The 21,954-nt window shown below is 34.4% G+C and overlaps 1 protein-coding gene across 15 annotated transcripts in view; it reads right to left on the bottom strand.

Annotated features, from left to right (window-relative positions):
• Positions 1-3,876: 3,876 nt before the first annotated feature.
• Positions 3,877-21,954, bottom strand: part of Kdm6a (lysine demethylase 6A) — a 139,449-nt gene continuing 121,371 nt past the window's right edge. For 6 of the 15 annotated variants that reach the window (XM_075957981.1, XM_075957976.1, XM_075957979.1 and 3 more), the window contains 6 exons: positions 21,482-21,596; positions 20,484-20,671; positions 19,588-19,729; positions 8,142-8,268; positions 5,772-5,959; positions 4,549-4,767 (listed from right to left, as the gene is read on the bottom strand). In XM_075957981.1, the coding sequence (XP_075814096.1) occupies positions 4,686-4,767; positions 5,772-5,959; positions 8,142-8,268; positions 19,588-19,729; positions 20,484-20,671; positions 21,482-21,596 (842 nt within the window). In that variant the 3' untranslated portion in view covers positions 4,549-4,685. Of the gene's footprint in view, positions 4,768-5,771; positions 5,960-8,141; positions 8,269-19,587; positions 19,730-20,483; positions 20,672-21,481; positions 21,597-21,954 lie in introns of all 15 variants that reach the window. The other 9 variants (XM_075957984.1, XM_075957983.1, XM_075957988.1 and 6 more) reach the window with 3 other exon arrangements.

Raw genomic sequence — 21,954 nt, 5'->3', positions numbered from 1 at the left:
CTGTGTATACATGTGGGATCATATGCGGATCCATGTGATTGTGGAGTCCAGAAGAGGATATCAGATCTCCTGAACCTAGATGGAGTTACAGACAGTTGTGAGTGGCCTGATGTAGGTGCTGGGAATTGAACCTGGGTCCTCAGGAAGAGCAATACATGCTGTTATGCAATGACCCATCTCTCCAGCCCATTTAACCTATCTTTGATCTCACACACAATATAGCTGTTGTCCAGTCCAATTATTTATAGTGGTCTTTCAATCTCATGTGAATCCTGCTCTGAACTATAACAGATATGGTCAATTTAATTATAGGCTATCAAGTTTAAAGACATCTTGATCTTGGTAAAGAAAAATTCCAATAGGAAAGATCCTTACTGCAAACACGATAGTGCAAACACATTGAGTCCCTAGTTTTTTAGTAAGAAGTACAATCTGGAATGGGACTACAAAATGGTATTTTGGCTTCCCCACCAAATAATAATACTTGATGCAAATTACATAACCTCCATTTAAATTAATTTAGTTAAATGTAAAGATGAGGTTAAAGTAGTCCTTAAGTCAAGGCTAAATGGATGGAAGTACTAAGTAAGCACAAGTCTCTAGTAGAAATACTGAAGTCACAACAGTGTCATTCTCATTTTACTGTTCAATATATGCACACAAACACCAGAGAATTTGAGGAAATCTGTTCTCTTTCCACCATTTTGAGTTTTGGGGATCAAACTCAAGTTGCAGGCTTTGGGCAAGAGCTCTTCCTTTCCTCACATCACCGGCCCTATATATGTTCTGAGATTGGTTGGGGATCTGCCAGTCTGACAACCACCAAGGAGTAACAACACAATTTGTTACCTGGAGGTCCTGGAAAGACCAAATCTCATTTATGTCTCTCAAAATTAATACCTTTCCTGGCCATCAGGTTGTTACTTCACTGAAGTAGCTCTGGTAAATATCAACAATTAACTGACAACCCTGTTAATCCTTATCTTTGCTGCATGGTATGGTTACTTTTCCAAAAAGTTCTGGCCTAACTCTAGTTAGCTTAAGCTTTTTGTTCCTTTGAAGCTTGCTTTTCTGTGTGCTGGTATTTTTATTGGATTTGGCACCTTGTTTTCTCATTTAACAGTTCCTGTATTATATTGTAGTTCTTTACCAACACCTCAAAGGATACTCAGCTATACTTGTGGTCCAGGACACACCTTAATTTAAGACCCAAACATCCAATTGCTACTTTAACAGTTAAATCGTCTGCCTCCAGAGCTTCTCACACTATTTCCTATTCTGGCTGCAGGTACTCTCACTTAACCTGGAAAAGATTTACTCAGTCATATAGACTTAGTCTTTAAAATTCAAAGTTCAAGCCCATATCATCTCTTCCTTTTAGTTCTGAGCTTTAGAAATATCCTAGTTGCAATGCAGTTAAGAAATGTCTACAAAGGGCAATAAAACCAGGCATGGTAGTGTAAACTTGTAATCTGTGTTCAGGAGAACCATAAGTTCAAGGTTAACCTAAGAAACATTGTGAGCTCTCATCTCAGAAGAAACAAGACAATAAAGATGCGCGGTAAGATCACTGTAAATTCAATGTTCTTTGGCTTAAATCTAATAGGTGGTATATTAAATAAAAGCCGAAATACAAATATCGCACCTGGCGTGTACAGCTTTCCAATGTTAGGTCCTTATCTTTTCAAACTGTCTTTCGACATTCTTTCAACCTCAGCCACAATACTTCGAATTCCCAAATCATCTTGCCCTGTTAGGTGTAATGATGCTGAAATGCATGCCCCAGTGTCACTCCTGCTACTTGGTATCTCCTCTATGTTTCCCAGGATAAATACCTATGAACCTCCCTTCCTAGATATACAAGCTGGAAAGCAGGAATCACATCTTATACATATGCACAATTATGTGGACGTAACTTTATGGCGTGGAATGTGTGTATTGCTACTCTACCAGACACACAATAAAAAAACTTGTTATTTCGTATCCAGAGGCAGATACCTCATTTGAATTACGCTAATAATATTTGATCCTCAGTTTCAGTTGGTCAGTCACTAGTACTCTGAAAGGTACTAATTATCAATTTGTTACTTTGGAAAATTGACTTATTACAAAATGTAAAACCTAGAACTTTTTATTGATTTAACCTAAATAACAGGTTAAGTAAACCGAATTGCTGTATTTATGTTCACTAAGATTAATTACTTTTTAATTAGTGCCAATAAAAAGAAAATTTTGTTGCCACTTTGAATCAACATGTTTTGTATTGCATTATGTGGTAAGTTTCTTTTTCTGAACAGTGTATGTGAAGTGATGCAAATTTGTTTCATTATGAAGCCATCAGTACAGTGTGTGACTTAATGGATTTACCTATAAAAGCAATGAAAAAAAACCCAAACTATCCTAGCTTCTAAAACCTGAAAAATGCAAAGCATAAAAGGCTGTTAATTGACGCAAAGCTGCTTACAAAAAACTTCACTCATCTATTTGAGAATACTGATTTGTTTTCTACTTTCAATCTTTTCTACTCATTCAAAGACTAAGTTCCTAGCAAGTATTAATCTTGATATATTTATTTAAATGTGGGTTACATAAACTCCTACGTAAATGCAAGACAACATACTCATCTTGACAATAGATTAAGCTTAACAAAATCACACAGAAGATATGCCAGTAAGAAAAATGAAAACTGAGTAAGAACAGTTGGTTGTTTTAGCCTTTAAGGTTAGCTTACAATTTTTTTGTTCACAAAACATTTAGTTTATTTCATTCTAGAGGACTTTCCGGATAGATGATTTTCACAAAGCAACCATTTAAACTATTTGTGGTTAAACATACTGATTAGTACTCTGATAAATGGTTTGGGAATTATTCCTCCATGAAGATTTAAGAAATGAATGCCAATAAACAATCAGCTTATCACGTTAGTAACCAACTGAATAAAACATCTCTAAGCTTTCAGTCTATAAATTGCTAAGAAGATACACTCCAAAAACTATCTGAAAAGATAATGCATTCAGAATACCATTTTAACAGATAGGACTGTTAAATTATATAAATCAACCAACCAACCACCCCACCCACCATTTACTTAAAGGATTCTTTATGTTTCTTCCCTAATTTTGTGGAAAATTGTTTAAAATTATATTATAAAATGAAAATGTCTTCCAAGTACTTCAGAAAACTGAGGTGCAAATGCAAGGCGCCATTATTATCATTATAAAACAAAATACTAGCATTAATTCACAGTAATTTTTGAATGTTATATAGCCTAATATATTCTACTGGTGATAAGGAATTTGTAGTCATCCACCCCACTGTCATGCACACAGGAAGACGTAAGATTTCAAAATTGCCTAACATTAAAAAAATAAGCCTTTTAATTTATTTGCATTCTAAAACAGGGCACTTCATCCTGGAATGTTTCCCCATATAAAATGCTGAGTAATGTACAGGATTTGGCAAGCCTGTATTAAAACGCCCTTTAAAGTTTTAAGTTCAATCACTATTTGTTTTGTATTATACTACATTTTGGCAGATTTTTTTTTTATTTGTCTGTAACTGCAGTAGTTGCAATTTAACAATAAACCAGTCTGACATTTTAGGTCTTGAAGATACATACCATATATATTTCTGTAAAAATATCATACTTTTTGTAAGCAACTTTACAGTAGACACCTCAAAAATCTACCATAGATGTGAAACTTAAAACAAGAAAAATTTAAGTTCTAAATCTTTATACATATACATCTAGATTTCTATATATATTATATATACAGACATAAGTATATATAAAATATATATAATCAGATTTGAAAAGTGAACAAAAATTGGGCACTGTACATAAATTCTTTTTAAAACTCAAACAATAGAAAACTCTTTAAACATTAAACAATTTTAATAAAAGTTTCTGTACAATGCTAAGCAGTTTTATTTACACATAGAAAATGTAATTGGAGTAGTGCTTCAAATTACAGAACTCCTTAAAATTTCAATGGCAGGTAAATCTGGAAAAAAATAACAGCATTCCATTCACAAATATTTTCAAGCAATAAATATGTATTTATAAATAGTGTAAATTTACATCAAGATTAGAAACAAAAATCACAAAACTGAAGTTTATTTCTTAGTCTATGTGCAATCCATTATCTTTGTGACTTGGCTGTTAATTTTTTTTTAATGTTTTATTTAGGAACCAAAAGTATAACCATCATGGTTTCAAAACAAGACAGAAAAACATAAAAGCAGTAGAAAAGTTTCTTACTTAACTTTCCACATTAAAAAAAAAAAAGTGGACCAAAGAAAGACTTAAAACTGCTAACTACCTTACAAAGAAACGACCAGCTAGGCTAGTAGTATATATTTTTTTTCGAGGAAAATTCTGAAAGGGAAAATATAGATGAAAACAAATTCATCAGCCCAGAAATAGAGAAATATAAAAGAGGTTGTCTTCAAGTCAGTAGTCTGTATGATGTTGCCAGTTTTGTCAGATATATACAAAACATGGGAATTATTATTTATTTTTTTCTGAAGTTCAGCTGTTTAGTTTTTTTGAGAGTCCCGGCGTAGGAGCAGTACTCTCCCCTGTCCAGTTGGTTGACACTCCACACTTGGAAGGTTGCATAGACACAGTTTTCAGCCAGCAGCCTTACGAGATAGCTACAAAAAACTAGTGGTGCAGAACTGGGTTACTTCCTGAATAGCAGAAAAGGTCTCATGTTTAATGTCCATGGAACAATATCAAGATGAGGCGGATGGTAATGGAGGAGCCTGGAAATAAAAGCAAGGTAGACTATTTTGATATACTCATTATTAGTTGTGCTTCTATGTTTACAGCTACAAATATATAGTTGGTTTATGAGATTAGAAGACATTATTTACTGTTCGACAGCCTAACAGAACAACTTCCCTTGTGATCTTTCCCACCGGAACACTTTTTGTAAGAATCTAAGACCATCCTTATTTCACTGTGCCTCCAAAAGCTCTTAAAAAATTAGTTTACCACTTTTTTTACATATTCCTTTCTTTGACAGGGCTTTAAAAAACAATTTAAACAAATTAACTACATTTTTACTAGTGACAGCCTTCTGGGATCTATCTTACACAGGTAATATATTTTTTTTTTCGGTAAATTTCAAATGATTTTCTTTTTTCCTGAAGCAATCTTGAAGACCATCCAAATGAAAATATCAGGAACTTCACCAGTTAGTTTTTGATTACATATGTGGAAAGTATTGGAAGAAAAGAAAAATTCATAAATTACGTCTATAGTTCTATTCAGATCTGCTTTGAGTGAAATGCTTCCCATAAGCAACTGCTGTTTGCAATAAAAAACTTTGTGAGTATAGTTGAATTTCATAAGGTTATACCACACACCAGGAAGCAAGCGCTATTCAAATACTCCCATGGAATTAAAGCATCTGCTAGTACACAATTCTAAGCAATTTCAATTAGACTGAAAAGAAGAAGTATATTTCAAAGCATACTCTCTGATTCTTTTTTGTGGGCACTAACTATGTAAACAAGCATTCTATCAACCAAGTTGAAATGATACGATATATGTCAATTTTACAGGAATACTTAGAGGCGATGGCGGTGGGACTAATACACACAACACACACACACACACACACACACACACACATACACACACACACACACACACACACCCTCATGCAGTATCTTGAACCAAAGGAAAATCTACATATTTCATTCATTACCTCCCATTTATCAGGTGGCACACTACTGCCTCTCAACCCAGCTAATGTACTCACATGTTGATTTCACTTACTAATGTAAATTGGTCATAGACTTGCATCAGGTCCTCCATTTTGTACTGTTCTAGCACCACAAAATTTTCCAGATTTCCACTTGTTTTTCGTGCACAATCTTGGCAATGCACTATGTAAGTCTTTCGAGAATTACTCTCATTAGTGACAAAAAGCAAATCAAAAACCTCCACCTGTTTTACACAAATAAAAACTGCGATCAATAGAGATAGATGGGGATGTTTATAGTACGTTTCTATGTAACCATGGACTTCTACTTTAACAGAACTATAGAGGGTCTAAAACATGGAGGAGTGGGTTAAGATAAGACTGAAAATGTTTACACTGCACCAAATCCCAAAACATGACAGCAGTCGTATTTGGGGGAGGGACTGAAATGAATGTATAAAAATCTGTTAAAACTTAATTTAAAAATTTCATAAATGCCAGTTTAAAATAGTGATCAAAGAATCACTATTTTCCTTCTACGTCTCCATGACAAAATTCATCACAGGGGACCAAATATAAATACGTGCCTTTTTCCATAGACTGAACTCTTTAAATACAAAGACTGTATTCATATTTGCATTGCCAGAGCACGTCACAGTGCCTAGTGCTTACTCAATCCTCAAAACATACCTGTAGTATGAAGGATTATAATCTGATTATTTTACAGATGAGGAAACTGGCAAGTAACAGTGAGTAAATAGTGTTATAAGCCTTATAGTAAAACTAGTACTCATAAGTTTTAGAAACACATTAGAAATAATATATATATCTGTCCTAGAGTAACACTGTAGTGTAGGAATCATTCTCACATACTGAGAAGCTCATGTGTTCATTTTTGTGAGGTATAAAACACATCTATTTTCTCATTAACTTACTCTGATCAGGTTATATACCATTAAAATATCTAATGAATTTAATCATTTAAAATTAAAGCCAACACCAGAATCACTAATTTTTCAAGGTTTAGAACAGATCATCAGTATCGCCATCTGTGACTTATCCTTAAATTTCCTCAAGAATAGAAAACTATTAATGAGAATGTGCTAACTCAAAATCCAGAGTTTATCATATTTCCCATTATCATTAATGGGCAACAACATGAACCTAAGCAGTGGAGCTGGAGAATTTGTATGCATTCTTTAACTTGTCCCTCATTTCTACCTTTTAATAAGTTACCTTGTGGATTTCATCTTCTTGATCAGTTGTTCTCAATCTATGGGACATAACCCCTTTGGCAAAATTCTAGCTCCAAAAATACTTACGATTCATAACAGTAGCAAAATTATGAATTAGCAACAAAAATAACTTTATGGTTGGGGGTCACGACAACATGAGGAACTTATTGAAGAGTTGCAGCATTAGGAAAGTTGAGAACCACTGTTTATTTTAAAGTTTTGTTCCATTTTAACAACCCATTGCCACATTCTAGTCAAGTATAGTATATGTGGCAAAGGAATCTTCTCTTACAAGATTACTATATGTTCCATTTTCTCTGTCCTCTCCAACCATTTCTCTTTCTGAAACAGACATCTAACTTTGTTGACTTCTCAAAAGTTTCTGGTGGATTCACTGACTCTGGAATAAATATCACATTACCTGACAGCATTCAAAATGCACTGAAAGCTGCATGTCACCTAGATTTATGAGAAGAATCTGTATTGTCAGTATTGTAACCACAGTAGACTACCTACCCTCTTCTAAAGCCATTCCATTTCCCCACTCATGGTACCCATTACAGTCAATCTGTATTCTCACTAGAGTTTGTAGAGCCTGTTGAAATCATATTCATCCTTCAAAAGAGGACTAAAAGCTATGGATTTGTTTGTTTCTGTGAGCTCTTATTGCCAATATTAGAAAAAGAAAAACTATATCCATTATTTCTCTCTCTGCACTGTTCTACTAAGCCCACCTTCACATTCATTATAGTCTGATATGCAGTACTATTAGTTGATTGTAATTTATCTTCCTCCGAAAGATTTTAAGTTGCTTTAGACCAGGTACCACTTTATTGTTGTTCTTTTTGCAACCTTTAGCCACAGAAGATTGACAAGTGAATTGTGAATTCCACCAGAGAACTAAACACCAAAGCACACTGAGCTATACTAAACTCAATCCAGCTTATTGACATCTGTGTACATCAAGGTTGTTCCCAATCTAAAATCTCATAACTTTCCAAATGACTCTACAGTAGATACTTTTTAAGGTTAACTAATACTAACACATGATATACCATTAAACATTAATATTTGATGAGAAAATATAAAAATTGAACACAATGCTAATCACAGTAAAATGTATTACTAAAAACTTGATTAAAAAACAAAAGAAACTTTTCATAAACAATTGTGGGCAAGAACTATAACTCACCTCACAAATGCTACAATAATGAGCCGGCTCTTCTTTTGTCCGTCCATGCCATATGATCTCTTTTCCTGCAGCAATTAGAGCTTCCCTCAGTGTCTGACATTGCTTCAAAGTTCTCAGAAGACAATACCTAAGATAAGGGAAAATTTACTCATTACTAGTAACTAAATATTGTGTATTTTTCACCTAAGAGATATACCAATTAGAAATAATGCCAAGAATCTTGGTCCTAATGCCTATTTTCCTTTTGTTGTTCATCTTCTGCTTCCCCTTGCCAGATATTTTTGAGATCTACCTGATAGCTGAAGATAGCCTATAACTCACTATGCATTTGAGCAGCCTCAAGTTTGAGGCAATCCATCTCTGCCTTCCATGGGCTACCGTGCTCATAGCATGTTAATTTTTCAGATATCAGATTAAAAAATAGGGCAAATGTACAGCAGCCCTAAAGATGACAATATTCTGTCATTTATAGTTGAGATTAATTGGTATTTAAACATGACGACATAAAGGCCTTAATATATAAAAACTGAATCTTTATTTAAATAAGTTAACTTTGGTCCTTAGCTGGCGAACTAATTAACCTCTCTAAGCATCACATCCATTAAGTTAGGGGTCTGACCTCCAGATATGAACAGCTATGATTCTAGGCAGGCAGGATGACACATCATCTCTATTCATACCACCTAAATACTCATTAACAGCATCATCTGTGTAGCTGTTTGCATAACTTAAGAGTTTGTGAATAGAGAATAATTTATAAATTTGTTAACTACAAGGTACAAAATTGGTTTAACTATGGTAGAAGAAAAACAGACATGAATTTCTTCATTTTAACTTAAGGTAACAGAATCCATTTACAGTAACACAATGGAACTTTTCTTGTACTTTGTACCTCTTCTAGTTCTCACAATTCTAACTAATTTTTCAAGTTTACTATCACTACTTGTAACTGTTATATTTTTACTCTCCTGTAAATCTTAGCAATCAGACTTTTCCTTTGAACACAGAGGCTGAACTAGACTAATTTCTAAAGCAATTTGAAAGTACCATAGAGAAAAGGTTCATCAACTAAGTATCATCCTGAAAGCAAGGTTTTTCTACTCACTGTCTGGCTGCCATATACAGTAGGTGTTCAATAAATACTTGCCTGTCAAACAATTAAAATTCAAGATATAAGTAATAGTATATTTACCTTCATCTTACTTTCATCATAAGTTAACAGCGTAAAGTATTGCTATTTCCAGGACTCATAGATATTAATTCCTACGGGATATGACTAGAAAAGGTTATTTAGCTATAAACTTACAAAACACATAATACTGTTAACTTTAAGGTTGCAGGCTGTCTTTAAGGATCATATTCCAAGAAATTCACCGTTTTTGGTTTCTTGAATTTTTTAATGTTTAACAACTTATTTAAAAACTTATGATTTAAGCTGTGGCTAAACGTCAAACCTAAAAGCAGTTGTCAAAGTAAGCAGCATATGTGTTTATATTTAGGGTACCAGACAAAGTAGCAGCTAAAAACTTTTAGCTCCTGCTACTGTCTTCCCTCTTTCATGTCCCATAGTTCACTCACTAAGGACTAAGGCACAGCTCTTACTCAAGTTTTTTTTTTTTTTAATGCAAAGCTTCAAAATACCATTTTCCTTCTTTAAGAAAAAAAAAACAATGCCAAACTGCAGATGTATAAGAAAGATTTGTAAATTCAACTATGCTCCTATAAAGGCAAACAAAAATAATACAAACAAAAATGAATAAAAAAATAATCAGGCAGGGAAATGTATCTGGTAATTCACTTGCCTTATGCCAACTATCTTTGTATTACAAATACAATTATCTTTGTATTTGTACAAGATGAAACTTGGGGCCCCAGTACAACTAAATTTGTATGAAAGAAAGACAAGCCACTAACACTAGTTGAATTTGGGGTTTAAAAAGCAGGAAGCCTAAAGTGTCTCCATCTTACACTTTAGTATTTCTTCTTTTGGGGGGTACTTTCCATGTCCTATTCTCACTCCCTCTAATCTCCCCACCACCACCACATGCCCTGAAAAACAGAGCCTTGGATCTACAGATTATTGTTTCAGTCTTTACTCATAAAATGAGCCTTCATTTTCAATGTTATTAACTACTTTGGTAATTTAGCTACAGTTAGGGGATGCCAGGAATAGCCTTCTGCAATTACTCCGTAATTTTTATTTTCTGTTATAATAATCTTAGAAACCTTAGTTTTCTGAAAATGTATAACTACACTTTTTCCTTGCTTTTACTGTTTTTTAACATTAAAATTCTGTGTTCAGCAGTTGAAATAGAGAATTTAGGGAGACAAAGAATGAACAGGTTTTTTAAAAAAAAGATGTGATTTAACTGCAAATCAAGAGATTCAAGGACAATGAATCTAGAAGTCACAGTATCAACATTCTCATTACCTGATAGCAATTAAGATTTCATTTTACTAAGAATTAAAGAGTAAATCAGTAACAAAAAAAGATAACAAAATTGTCTAAGATAAAATATGCTATTTTTTTTGTGTAAGTACATTTTAGGAACAGGGTATAAAGTTATTTTAGCAGCTAGAGAAAGACAATTCTTTAACACTCAGGACCTGCTTTTTAACTGTTTGATGAAAAACTACACAAAAGAAAGAAGGTAGCTGGATAGAGTGGTGTCTACATCTTATTAGCACTTAGAAGACAGTGGCAGAAGTTTCAATTAGTCTGAACTGCCCAGGGAGACTAATCTTATATACATTAAAAAAATAATAAGAAGAAAACCACAAAAAGAGACTGAAAGCATAGTACATTTAAAGTTACACAGTAGACTCTAGCCCAGTCAAAACTGATTTGAAAAGAGAAGTGAAATTTGAGAGACAACTTCATAAGAGAATGAAAATAAAAACACTATATTCATAAACTGACATACTAAACCAAGATATCATGGAGACTAAAAGGGGGAAGACTTTTCAAATGAAAGGAGATTTTCTATTCTGCAGCTGAAATTTCTTAATTAGAATATACCAGAATATACTAAATAAAATGAGATATTTGCACTGATTCTTAGTTGCCTGACCACAGGAATCATTTGATTCTCTACTTAAAATTTTGTTTTCACCCAGTCAGAACTCTGCTAAAAGAACTCTGGGGAGAATCTCTTACATAAGAACCCAGAGAAGCTTACGACCAGGCAAGCAAGAAACACCACAGACTAGATAAGATTGTTTTTCAAGACTAGAAAGTTTTGGGGGTTTTTAAACCTTTTTCTTTATTTATACTGCAGTTTGTGATTAGTACTGAGTTTTTAGTATTGAAACTAAAAACAATTTTAGGGGGTGATCTATATGTGGACAGTACATGCATCAACTTACACTAGTGAGTTTCATATTTCTTAGATATGCTAAATGGTCCCATGCATACATAGCTTTTCTATATTCTTATGAGAATGAAGTATATGATGGTGATATAATGATGCCTACAAATTACTTTTTCATGTAGCTCAAGCACAAAGTATATACTCATGTATAAGTCTGTGGGAACTGCTAAATACATATGATAAGGAGGTTACAAATTTTCAAACTGGAAGTTGGAGAGCAAGGAAGAAATAAGTTTAGGGTAGGTAGCAATGTGTTACATATAATTCTTATCCTTTAAAAGTAAAGGACTGATTCCAAAGCCTTGGAAGCTATACAAGTCCTGGTTTATACTCACACCTCTTGGAAAACTGTCATAGTTGAATGAAATAAAAGATGAAATAAAGAGCTTTAACTTTGAAGATTTCTTTATTTCTTTGTGAGGATACTATTGGACTTCAAAAAAATCAGCAAGAGTTCAGAAATCCATGGTAGCTATCCCCTGAGAAGTAATTACTGTTCAGCTACCCAAAAGGTACAAATGTATATTTCAGATTGATACTTCCAAGTCAGCAGAACCATTCACTCACCTGACTGCTTAATTTAAAAATTTAAGTCACAAGAACTCAAGTTCTGTGCTACCTAAAGCCAGCCATACTCTATACTCTGCAACTACTACAGAAGTTAAAACCTATGAAGGCTTACCTAAGCCTGATCTAAGCAAGAAGAAACCAAGTTCATTTGCAGTATATGGGGTATGAGCAAAAAGAGGTTCTGCTCACTTCAATCATTCAATGAAATCAACAATATATTGTTTATGGACTTCCCAATAAAAATTTCATGAGGTGCTTGGTGTGATCATTTCGAGTCAAGTTCACTGCTTTATGAAATGAGTCAAGTAATTAAGATAATATTCTTTGGAATCATTTATGTGGAAGATTGAAACAGAATGAGTAGATTTCAGTAAAATAACTAGGCTGTAGAAACAAGAGATGTGTTAAATGGCATATTCAGATAGAAGACTTTATGGACCTGCAAAACTCATCAAGACCAAACTTGAACTTGAAAATGTAAAAGGAAAAATAAAAACATGAGGAATGTTGACCTATTTAAAGAAGTATAGATAAGATGCCCCGCGACCTCAGCAGCTCGCTCTGGGATGCAAAGAGCAGACCAAGAGGTGAGTGACTAGACCTCAGTTGGACAAAGCCATCTCTAGGCCTTAGGACCAAGGGAAAAACCCCTGGCCCTTCCCTTACCCACCTCAGCTGTACTAGACAGCCAACTGGCAAGGTTCCTGAAGGAAGGCTACTCCAATACCCCTAAATTGGACTCCAAAATCTACAATTCCCACTCTAACTCCAAACCCATCCATCCCCAGACACCTCAGTGGCTCCCTGAAACAGTGACTGCACAAATGCACCAAGAGGAGTTCCCTATGATACAGAGAGCAACTGTGAAGATCGGTCCAAGAAAGGATCCATGAGACACAGACACTGACTGCAAAGATTGGATCAGTAGGCAAAGACACTACCAGCATCAACTGGAGAAAGAGATGGGGAGGAGCCAAATACAAATACAACCTAAAGAGCAATATGACAACACAAAAACCTAGTAGTCCTACAACAGAAGACCTGAACTTCCTAACCAGAAGAAAAAGAAAATTACAATAAATATAACTTTATGAAGATGATAGAGACCCTTAAAGGAGAAATGAAAAATTCCCTTAAAGAGATGGAAGAAAAGACAAACAAAAAGTTGGAAGAAATCAATAAATCTCTCAAAGAAAGCCAGAAAAATATAAACAAATAGATCAAGCAAACAGTTCAAACACTTCAAGACTTGAACATTGACATAGAGGCAATGAAGAAAACACAAACCAAAGGATTTCTGGTAATGTAAAATCTGGATTAAAATATCAGGAACTACAGATGCAATTTTACAAAACAGAATACAGGAGATGGAAGAGAGAATCTCAGGACTTGAAGACACGATAGAGAAAACAGATTCAATGGTCAAGAAATGATAAATTCAACAAATTCTTAAAATACCCAGGAAAGCCGGGATACCATGAAAAGACCAAATCTAAGGAGAAGAGGGAAGGACAAGGCACAGAAAATATATTCACCAAAATCATAAAAGAAAACCTTCCCAACATAAAGAATGATATGCCTATGAAGGTACAAGAAGCTTACAGAACACCAAATAGACTAGACCAAAGTGAAAAAAAAGTCCCCTTGCCATATAATACTCAAAACAATAAACATACAGAACAAAAGAATATTAAGATTTATAAAGGAAAAAGGCCAAGTAACATGAAGGAAAACCTTTCAGAATTACATCCGACTTCTCAAGGGAAATTCTGAAAGCCAGAAGGTCCTAGACAGATGTGCTGCATACACTAAGAAACTATATAAAAAAGAAAATCACCATAGACGAAGAAAACAAGATATTCCATGAAAAAAACCGATTTAAACAATACCTATTCACAAATCCAGCACTGCAGGAAGTACTAAAAGGAAAACTCCAACCCAAGGAAGCTAACTGCACCCATAAAAACACAGGCAACAGATAACCCACACCAACAAAACCCAAAGAAGGAAAACACACACACACACACACACACACACACACACACACACACACACACACACACACACACACACTGAAAAATAAAAGGAATTAAAAATCGCTGGTTGTTAATCTCTTAATACCAATGCACTCAAATTCCCCTATAAAAACAGGCTAACATGGATATGAAAATAGGATCCATCATGAAACACACCTCAACACCTCAACCTCAAAGACAGACACTACCTCAGAGTAAAGGGTTGGGAAAAGGTTTTCCAACCAAATAGACCTAAGAAACAAGCAGATGTAGCTATCCTAATATCTAACAAAATAAACTACAGTCAGAAGAGATGGAGGACACTTTATAATCATAACAGGAACAATCCATCAAGATGATGTCTCAATAATGTGTAGAAAATGAGAGATTTTGGTATACTCAGTTCCAAATGGGATGTGTTCATCAAATTCCTCCTCTCAGGGCTCAGGGAAAGATTGTAATTGTCACAGGGGATGGATGACTTCATGGAAACAGTGCTTTCCAGATACAACAGGACTGGCTGATGCACGTATGAACTCAGAGACTCTGGCAGCACACAGACAGGTTCAAGACAAACATGGTACCAGCACTGAGAGGGAGAAGTGGACACAGGTTCCCACCCCTAATCTAAAAACTATCTACAATTGATATCCATTTGGCAAAGAAAAAATTAAGTTTTCCCCAATAAAGTCTCAATGGGTATATTAATTACATTTCAGGGTAGTCACCATGCCCAGCATTAGATGGGCAATATAAAACAAACTCAATGGTATTTTCGCAGACTTTGTGTTATATTGCTTTGTTTGCACATTTTCTGTGTTACTAGGTTTGTGCCTACATATTTTGGTTTCTGTTTTTGCAGGGTGTGTTTCCTTTGTTTTTTAGAGAGAGAAAGGGCATGGAATTGGGCAGATGGAGGGGTGGAGGAGCTGGAGGAAGGGAAAAGCATGCTCAGAATTTATTACACGAAAAAAATTTTTTTTCAGTTAAAAAAAGAAAGGCGAAAGAAAGAAAAGCAACACATTTAAGGGAAAAAAAGCAAACAAAGGGAAAGGAATATCTTCTTTCTGAAAGGTATTTTTTAGTGGCTGTTTCTATTACTAATGTAAATTATTGCTGAGTATTGGGTAGTAATTATATGTCACTTTTGAGTTAAATTTTTTTGCTAATGTGAGAACTACATGTCATTGTCTGTGTTAACTTTTATTCTGAAAGGGAAGCTCATGAATAATTAGATTGCTCGATTTTAAAAAGCAAATACACGTCTATAATGGCATATTATTAATATCCCCATTTTTCATAAGCTCATTTGGTGTTAAAACTTAACCTGGAATTACGTATAGATTTCATTTAGCACATCACAATGACTAACATATGTTTTACTACAAAAATAGTAATGTGTTTTATTCTAACACAATGTGATAGACCTTGCTAAAAAAATAAAATTTCTATTGCCTTTTTAAATCCAAAAATTCTGAATTCCCCTACACATTTGGACTGAATACTGTTGTCTTTGGTAAAATCCTTTCTGAATCATCTCCTAGCTTAGAAGTTCTTTCCCACGGTTCATGGACGGCTAGAACACACTACATTATTGATAGTGCCGTGGATGTGGTATTAAGTTTAAGTTTGTGTATTTAAATGACAATGGCTCATATATTTGTGTGTGTATACACACACACACACACACACACACACACACACACACACACACACACACACACAAATTATATGTCCCCAATTAGAACTGGGAAAGACTAGGAGGTGTGGCTGGCTTTGTTGGAAGAGGTATATCACTGGTGAGTGGGGTTGGTTTTTGAGGTTTCAAAAGCCCACACCATTCCCAGTTGGTTTATTGCCTTGTGCTTGTGGATGGAGATATGAGCTCTCGGTTATTATCTGGGCAGTGGTGGCATAAGTCTTTAATCCCAGCACTCAGGAGGCAGAGGCAGGTGGAACTCTGTGAGTTTGAGGCAACCCTGGTCTACAAAAGCTAGTTCCAGGATAGGTTCCAAAGCTACAGAGAAAACCTGTCTCAAAAAAAGAAAAGTGGTCATGAGTTCTCAGTTATTACTCCAGCACCTACCTACCTGCCTGCCTGCCAACATGCTCCCCACCATGATGGTGATGAACCCTCTGGAAGCATGAGTCCCAAGTAAAATGATTTCTTTTATAAGTTGCCATGGCCCTGGTGTTTTATCACAGCAATAGAAAAGTGAGTACAACAGTTGGCTCTAGGGACCATTTTCATCCTGTCTGTATTTTCAACATTTATACAAACTACATGTCTCCCTAGAACACATAGCTTCTTAGTATGTTTTGGCAATACTTGGGATTGAACTCAGAAGAATGCACAGCTTAAAAGAACAAAAGGACTTCTCTAGACTCTGGAAGACTCCAATGGACTTATCATTTCATTTCTTCCATTCTATCCACTTATGTGTACTAACTGAACTATTCATAAATCCATAGTGATTAGCCTATAGCCTGTATTCAGTCATCAATATTCATTAAATGAAAGAATGAGAGCAAGATGTTTGATAAAAAGTTCACTTTATAGCAATGACTAAATGCATTGTAAAAAGTAATTCTTTTTCTTTTGGGTTTTTCGAGACAGCTCTTGTAAACCAGGCTGTCCTTGTACTCACAGAGATCCACTTGTCTCTGCCTCCCAAGAACTAGGATTAAAGGTGTGCGCCACCACTGCTCAGTCTGTAAAAAGTAATCTATCTTTCTTTTCTTTTTTTTTCGAGACAGGGTTTTTCTGTAGAGCCTATCATGGAACTAGCTCTTGTAGACCAAGCTGTGTAAAAAGTAATCTTAAAGCAAGGCTGAGGAGTTTCTACTTGTGTTTTGCATTTTCAAGTGGTATAATCGAAAAAGAAAAAAAACCTTCTTAATCACATATGACAATCCAACCAAGCTGGGAGCAGAGTTCTTAATTTGACGAGGAATGCAATCAAAAGCAAGATAATTTGACATTTGTAGTGCCAGGTAAAATGAAGAACAGGTGCTCAAGGCTTCACAATAATAAAAGACAAGAGGATAAACCTAATCATGCCTTTTAGATTCTGCTCTCCATGAAACAACCATGTCTATTTTCTTATAGTGGAGTTGAACATCTTCCTCTCCTGCTTAAAATCCTCTGATGGTAAGCAGCAATATTTAGAACCAATATATGACCTTCTTACCATGTCCCAAAAGTTCATGGACAAACTTCATTTTGTTACATTGATCTAATCCTATCACTTTTCCTTTAGTAAAAGTAGCATTCTTACCATCTCTAACCAAATTATTTTTCAATTGTATCTTATACATATAAATATGTCACTTCTCAGATCTCTTGCTTGGTAATCTCTCCCAATATACTAAAATGTTGAGAGATATTTGATCACTGTGCCTGTCCTTCTTCACTTGCCTTAAGGCACCTTCTGATTGGTTTAATAAGGCTAAGCAGGGCTTCTGGGAAGAGAGCAACTCTGGAAGGAAGAGAGGCTGAATTCGCCAGCGACATGTGGAGGGGGTCAGACCTACTGTATGGAGGACAGGTAATGATGAGTCATGCGGCAGAATTTAAGTTATAAGAGCTAGTTGGTGACAAGCTTAAGCTAAGTTAAAGGTTTCATAATTAGTAAGTCTCTGTGTCTTATTTGGGAGCTAGCAGTCCAAAGAAAGTCTTGACTATACTAGTACAGAACTTCTGTCCTATAAAACAGGAAATTCATCTTTATACCACTACGTGTCCTTTAGTGTATACAATTGGTTCTCAAACAGTTCTTGAACAGGTGTTGAACTATATTTAGGGAATGGAAACAAAAAAGCAGGTAGATTTTAGACTAATTTATAAAATATCTAAACTGATGACAAGAATTTTCAAAGTTACTAGATAATCACAAGTTATAAATGTTAAAGAGACGACTACTGTGTTATGTAGAAATTACAACTTAATTCCTTTTATAATCCTGATTCCAATTATAAAATCCTAATCAAGTCAAAATGTAATGTGATGAACTACCCAATCTACATAGACATTACTTAACAGCTTTTTTCAATTATGCTTTCTCATCAGTGGTGGTTCATGCCTATAAATCATAAGAACTGAAGAGGGTGAGGCAAATAGAATTCTTGAAAATTCGAGGGCATACTAGACTACATAGTTCCAGGCCAATCTGAGATACAGGGTGATATCTCAAAATCAGAAAGAACAAATATTAGTAAATCCTTAAGTTATATCATCTCTTTACTTTTCAATAATCTGAGTGACTTCAACAAGGTCAATAACTCTACCACCAAAACCACACAAACAATTAACAAGCAATAAATTTGCTATTGTAAACAAACTAGCTGTTCTGAGGCATAACAGGTTAAAATACAACTCCCAGCAATGATCATATGGTGAATATGGTGCCTAGTGTTCAATATATAAAAGCATTATAAGAACATGCTATACTTTGATTTCATCCCTATTTCTCTTCATATATATTTTACCTGGTCTTAGAATGAGGTAAAATAGTACAAATAATAAAAGATTGCTGTAAGAAAGTTCACAGACATGTTACCTTGCCTACACATAAAATTTGGATTTAGGTTTGAAAGGACTCAATTAAATCCATCATTTTCCATCTATCTTTTGTGTATGAATATTTATGTATATATCTGTGTAGATGCTGATGCACATGCATGTTCATGTCAGGTGTCTTTCTCAAAAGGTTCTTCACCTGTACTTTGGGACAGGGTCCCTCAATGAATATGGAGTTCATCAATTCAGCTCAGCTGGCTGACCAAAGAACTTCAGGGTTCTGGCAGTCTCTGCCAGCAAGTGCTGAGACACCAGCTGCCATACACGGGCTGGATTTGAACGCAGAACTTCATGGTTACACAATGGGAAATTTACTGACTTAACCATCACCCCAGCCCTCACTTCTCATATTTTTTTGACCAGAATTCTCTAACTTTTGATAGTGGAATGTACACTATTTAAAAAGAAAAACAAAACAAAAACTGTTCAAAAATATTACTTCTAAGTAGAACCTGACAATGATTTACTAGTATTCAAAGTAAGTCACTAAGAATTTATATGGACATTCAAAGTGCAAACAGCTAAAATATGGGGAACAATTATAAGATAATTAAATGAAAACTCTGGTAAACTGACATTTCAGTCAACTCCCTATATTAACTTTTCTATAACAATTATTCTGTGATATTCTTCCTTCAGTGACTAAAAGCATTTAATATTGAGAAGAGCAGGGAAGCATCAGAAAGTGAATCTTCTGCTGTAGAACAATTTATAACTTTATTCCTTTTTAAACCATAGCAGGCTATTTGGGAGGGAACTATATTTGTAAGCAAGCATATTCTCATATTTTGCTAGACTTCTGGATCATCTTGTTTTAATGTGGACATAATTCTAAGAGGGAAAAAGTATTTGACAGTTAACACCCCCCTGCCCCGCAAGAGTTCAGTACAGCAATTTTAGAAAGCACTTACTTAATCATTTCAAAAAGCTTTGGATCTGAAACCTTGATATTTCGTGCCATATTCCAGGAAAGATGAACCATGGGTACTATTGACTTCACACTTTGCAATTTGTTCCATTCGTACCGTTCCACTGCCAACTTATACTGGCAGGCTGGGGGGAAAATTAAAAAACAAAAACTAAACTACCAAAATATGGGAAGATAACCATTATCACCTCATAAAAATCTCAAAGCACTACAATAAAACATTAATTTCTCCCCCCCCCCCCCCTCGAGACAAGGGTTTCTCTGTAAACTCTGGCTGTCCTGAAACTCACTCCACAGACCAAGCTGGGATTAAAGGCTTGTGCCACCACTGCCCGGCTTACAAAAATAATTTTTATGTTTTGTGATAATTTTTTATCCATTATCTCATTTGATTCTTAGCATTTCCTTATTGATTTTATTTTCATCCCTAGATGAAGAAATCAAGGACCGGAAAAATCAAGTAACTTGCCCAAACTCACATAAGCCAAGTCCTAGTCTAAATCCAGGTCTTTCTGGCTCCAAAGGCCACATTCTTAATCTCTAAAGACAGGCATAATTCAAATTGTATTTCATAAACCAACACAGGAGAAAAAAGAAAAATTTAAAAGAATGTATTTTTACTTAGTTTTTTTCTCCTTTAAGAGGCCCCTTTATAAAGCAAAATCAATGACTCTAAAAATTATTAGAAGTATATCTTCCATGTATAACTATATAGACCTTTCATTTGCTAAGGATTTATGGTTTTAGATTCGATAGTTAACTACCATTTAACTTTTATAATAAAAATTTATAATAAAAATGAGATATTTCCTTCTAAATACATTTATTAGTCTTTTTTAAAAGGTCAAATCTTTTTTCAAGCATATTCTTTTAAAATACCTGTAAGTGGACCAACATTCCAAGCAATGTTGTTGCACCAGCCAATAGCTTGAACCCAATGAACAGTGCCTGCATTTATCCAGACCAGATCTCCTGGTCGCTGAATAAACCTATACACTGGAACATTTGCTTCATAAAGATCTTCAAGGTTGGGCCACCAAGAACCCATTAAGAAATTTAAATTATTTCTGAAATAAGAAAAACAGAGCAAATGGATCAAGGGCTCTAATAAATTCTTTATAAAAGAATGTCAAAAGTTTCTTAATACTAATTAATTTCAATAAAACTTAACTGATAGAGTAATAAAAACTGCTGTATGCACGAAAAGAGTAAAATTAATTATAGTAAAGTACAGGAAGACTTATCTAAAGATAGCATTACTTGTTGAATTTATTTCTTCAAGATTCAAGTGAAAATCTGTAGCTACTTTGAAGTAGCACATATTTTTAACTTCTAATATCATTTTACTAAGTCCCCACCTTTAGTCGCTGAACCCTTCTCTTTTTCTTGAAACAAAACCTGAAGCAGTTAATTAAGTTTTATAAAAAGCCTTTTTAAAAAAAGATGCCAGTTTTAAAAAGAATTTATATCATGAAATGGTAAAAAGTAATATGTTCAAGCTTGAGTTATTCCCAATAAGCACGTTCACTTACAGAGTTTCCTTCACTTTCTGAAAATATTTATGAAATTTTTTTCTAAGAACGTATGCCTTATAAATAAGAACTTGAATGTATCATTTTAAAAATGAAACTAATAACTCAAAATTTCTAACCTCTAAATACATGCCTACTACTATATTTCAGAGTGGTTTCATGATACCTTTAAAAGTTTTCTCATAACGTAATAGGTTTGGAATCAATTTAACACACATTTTTCCACTAAATGGTAACTAAAAGCTGAGTGTATATCTGCATTAGGCTATCGAGTTTGGTAAGTTGTCCTTTACAATACTGTTTTGTAATAATTATGTTTAAATAAAATTCAGTTTGAAAACCTACTTTTCACAGAAGTCATTCAAAACACCCCAGTAACCTTCAGGAACAACAAACCATTCACAGTCACCTGGGCCAATATTTATATTAACTGAACAGAAGTTATTATTTTCTTGATGACCTAAAAGGCAAAAAGAAAAATAAATCAACATACTATTAATTCTATAGAAAATGCGTCTTTATTTAACATTTTAAAGGTTTCATGTCTATAGATAATGTTAAAGATTCAGTTCTTTATAGTGATAAGTCTGGCTTTATGACTGAGTTAGGTCAACTACTCCTAAGTTATCCAGTAAGGGCTAACATGGAAGGCAAAGTAGAATTTAGGCTCTGATAAGTTGCCTGGCTCAGTTATAACATTAACCAAAGCAAGCTGTAAAACATTTTTAGTTCACCTTCCTTAGAAATAAGAATAAATATTAACAATTTCTATACAATTGTTATTTTGAAGATAAATGAAATAATGATTAGAATGGTGT

Source organism: Microtus pennsylvanicus, chromosome X, assembly GCF_037038515.1.
Source record: "Microtus pennsylvanicus isolate mMicPen1 chromosome X, mMicPen1.hap1, whole genome shotgun sequence".
NCBI lineage: Eukaryota > Metazoa > Chordata > Mammalia > Rodentia > Cricetidae > Microtus > Microtus pennsylvanicus.
Note: the sequence above shows the minus strand (reverse complement) of the source record. Positions and strands in the feature narration are given on the sequence as shown.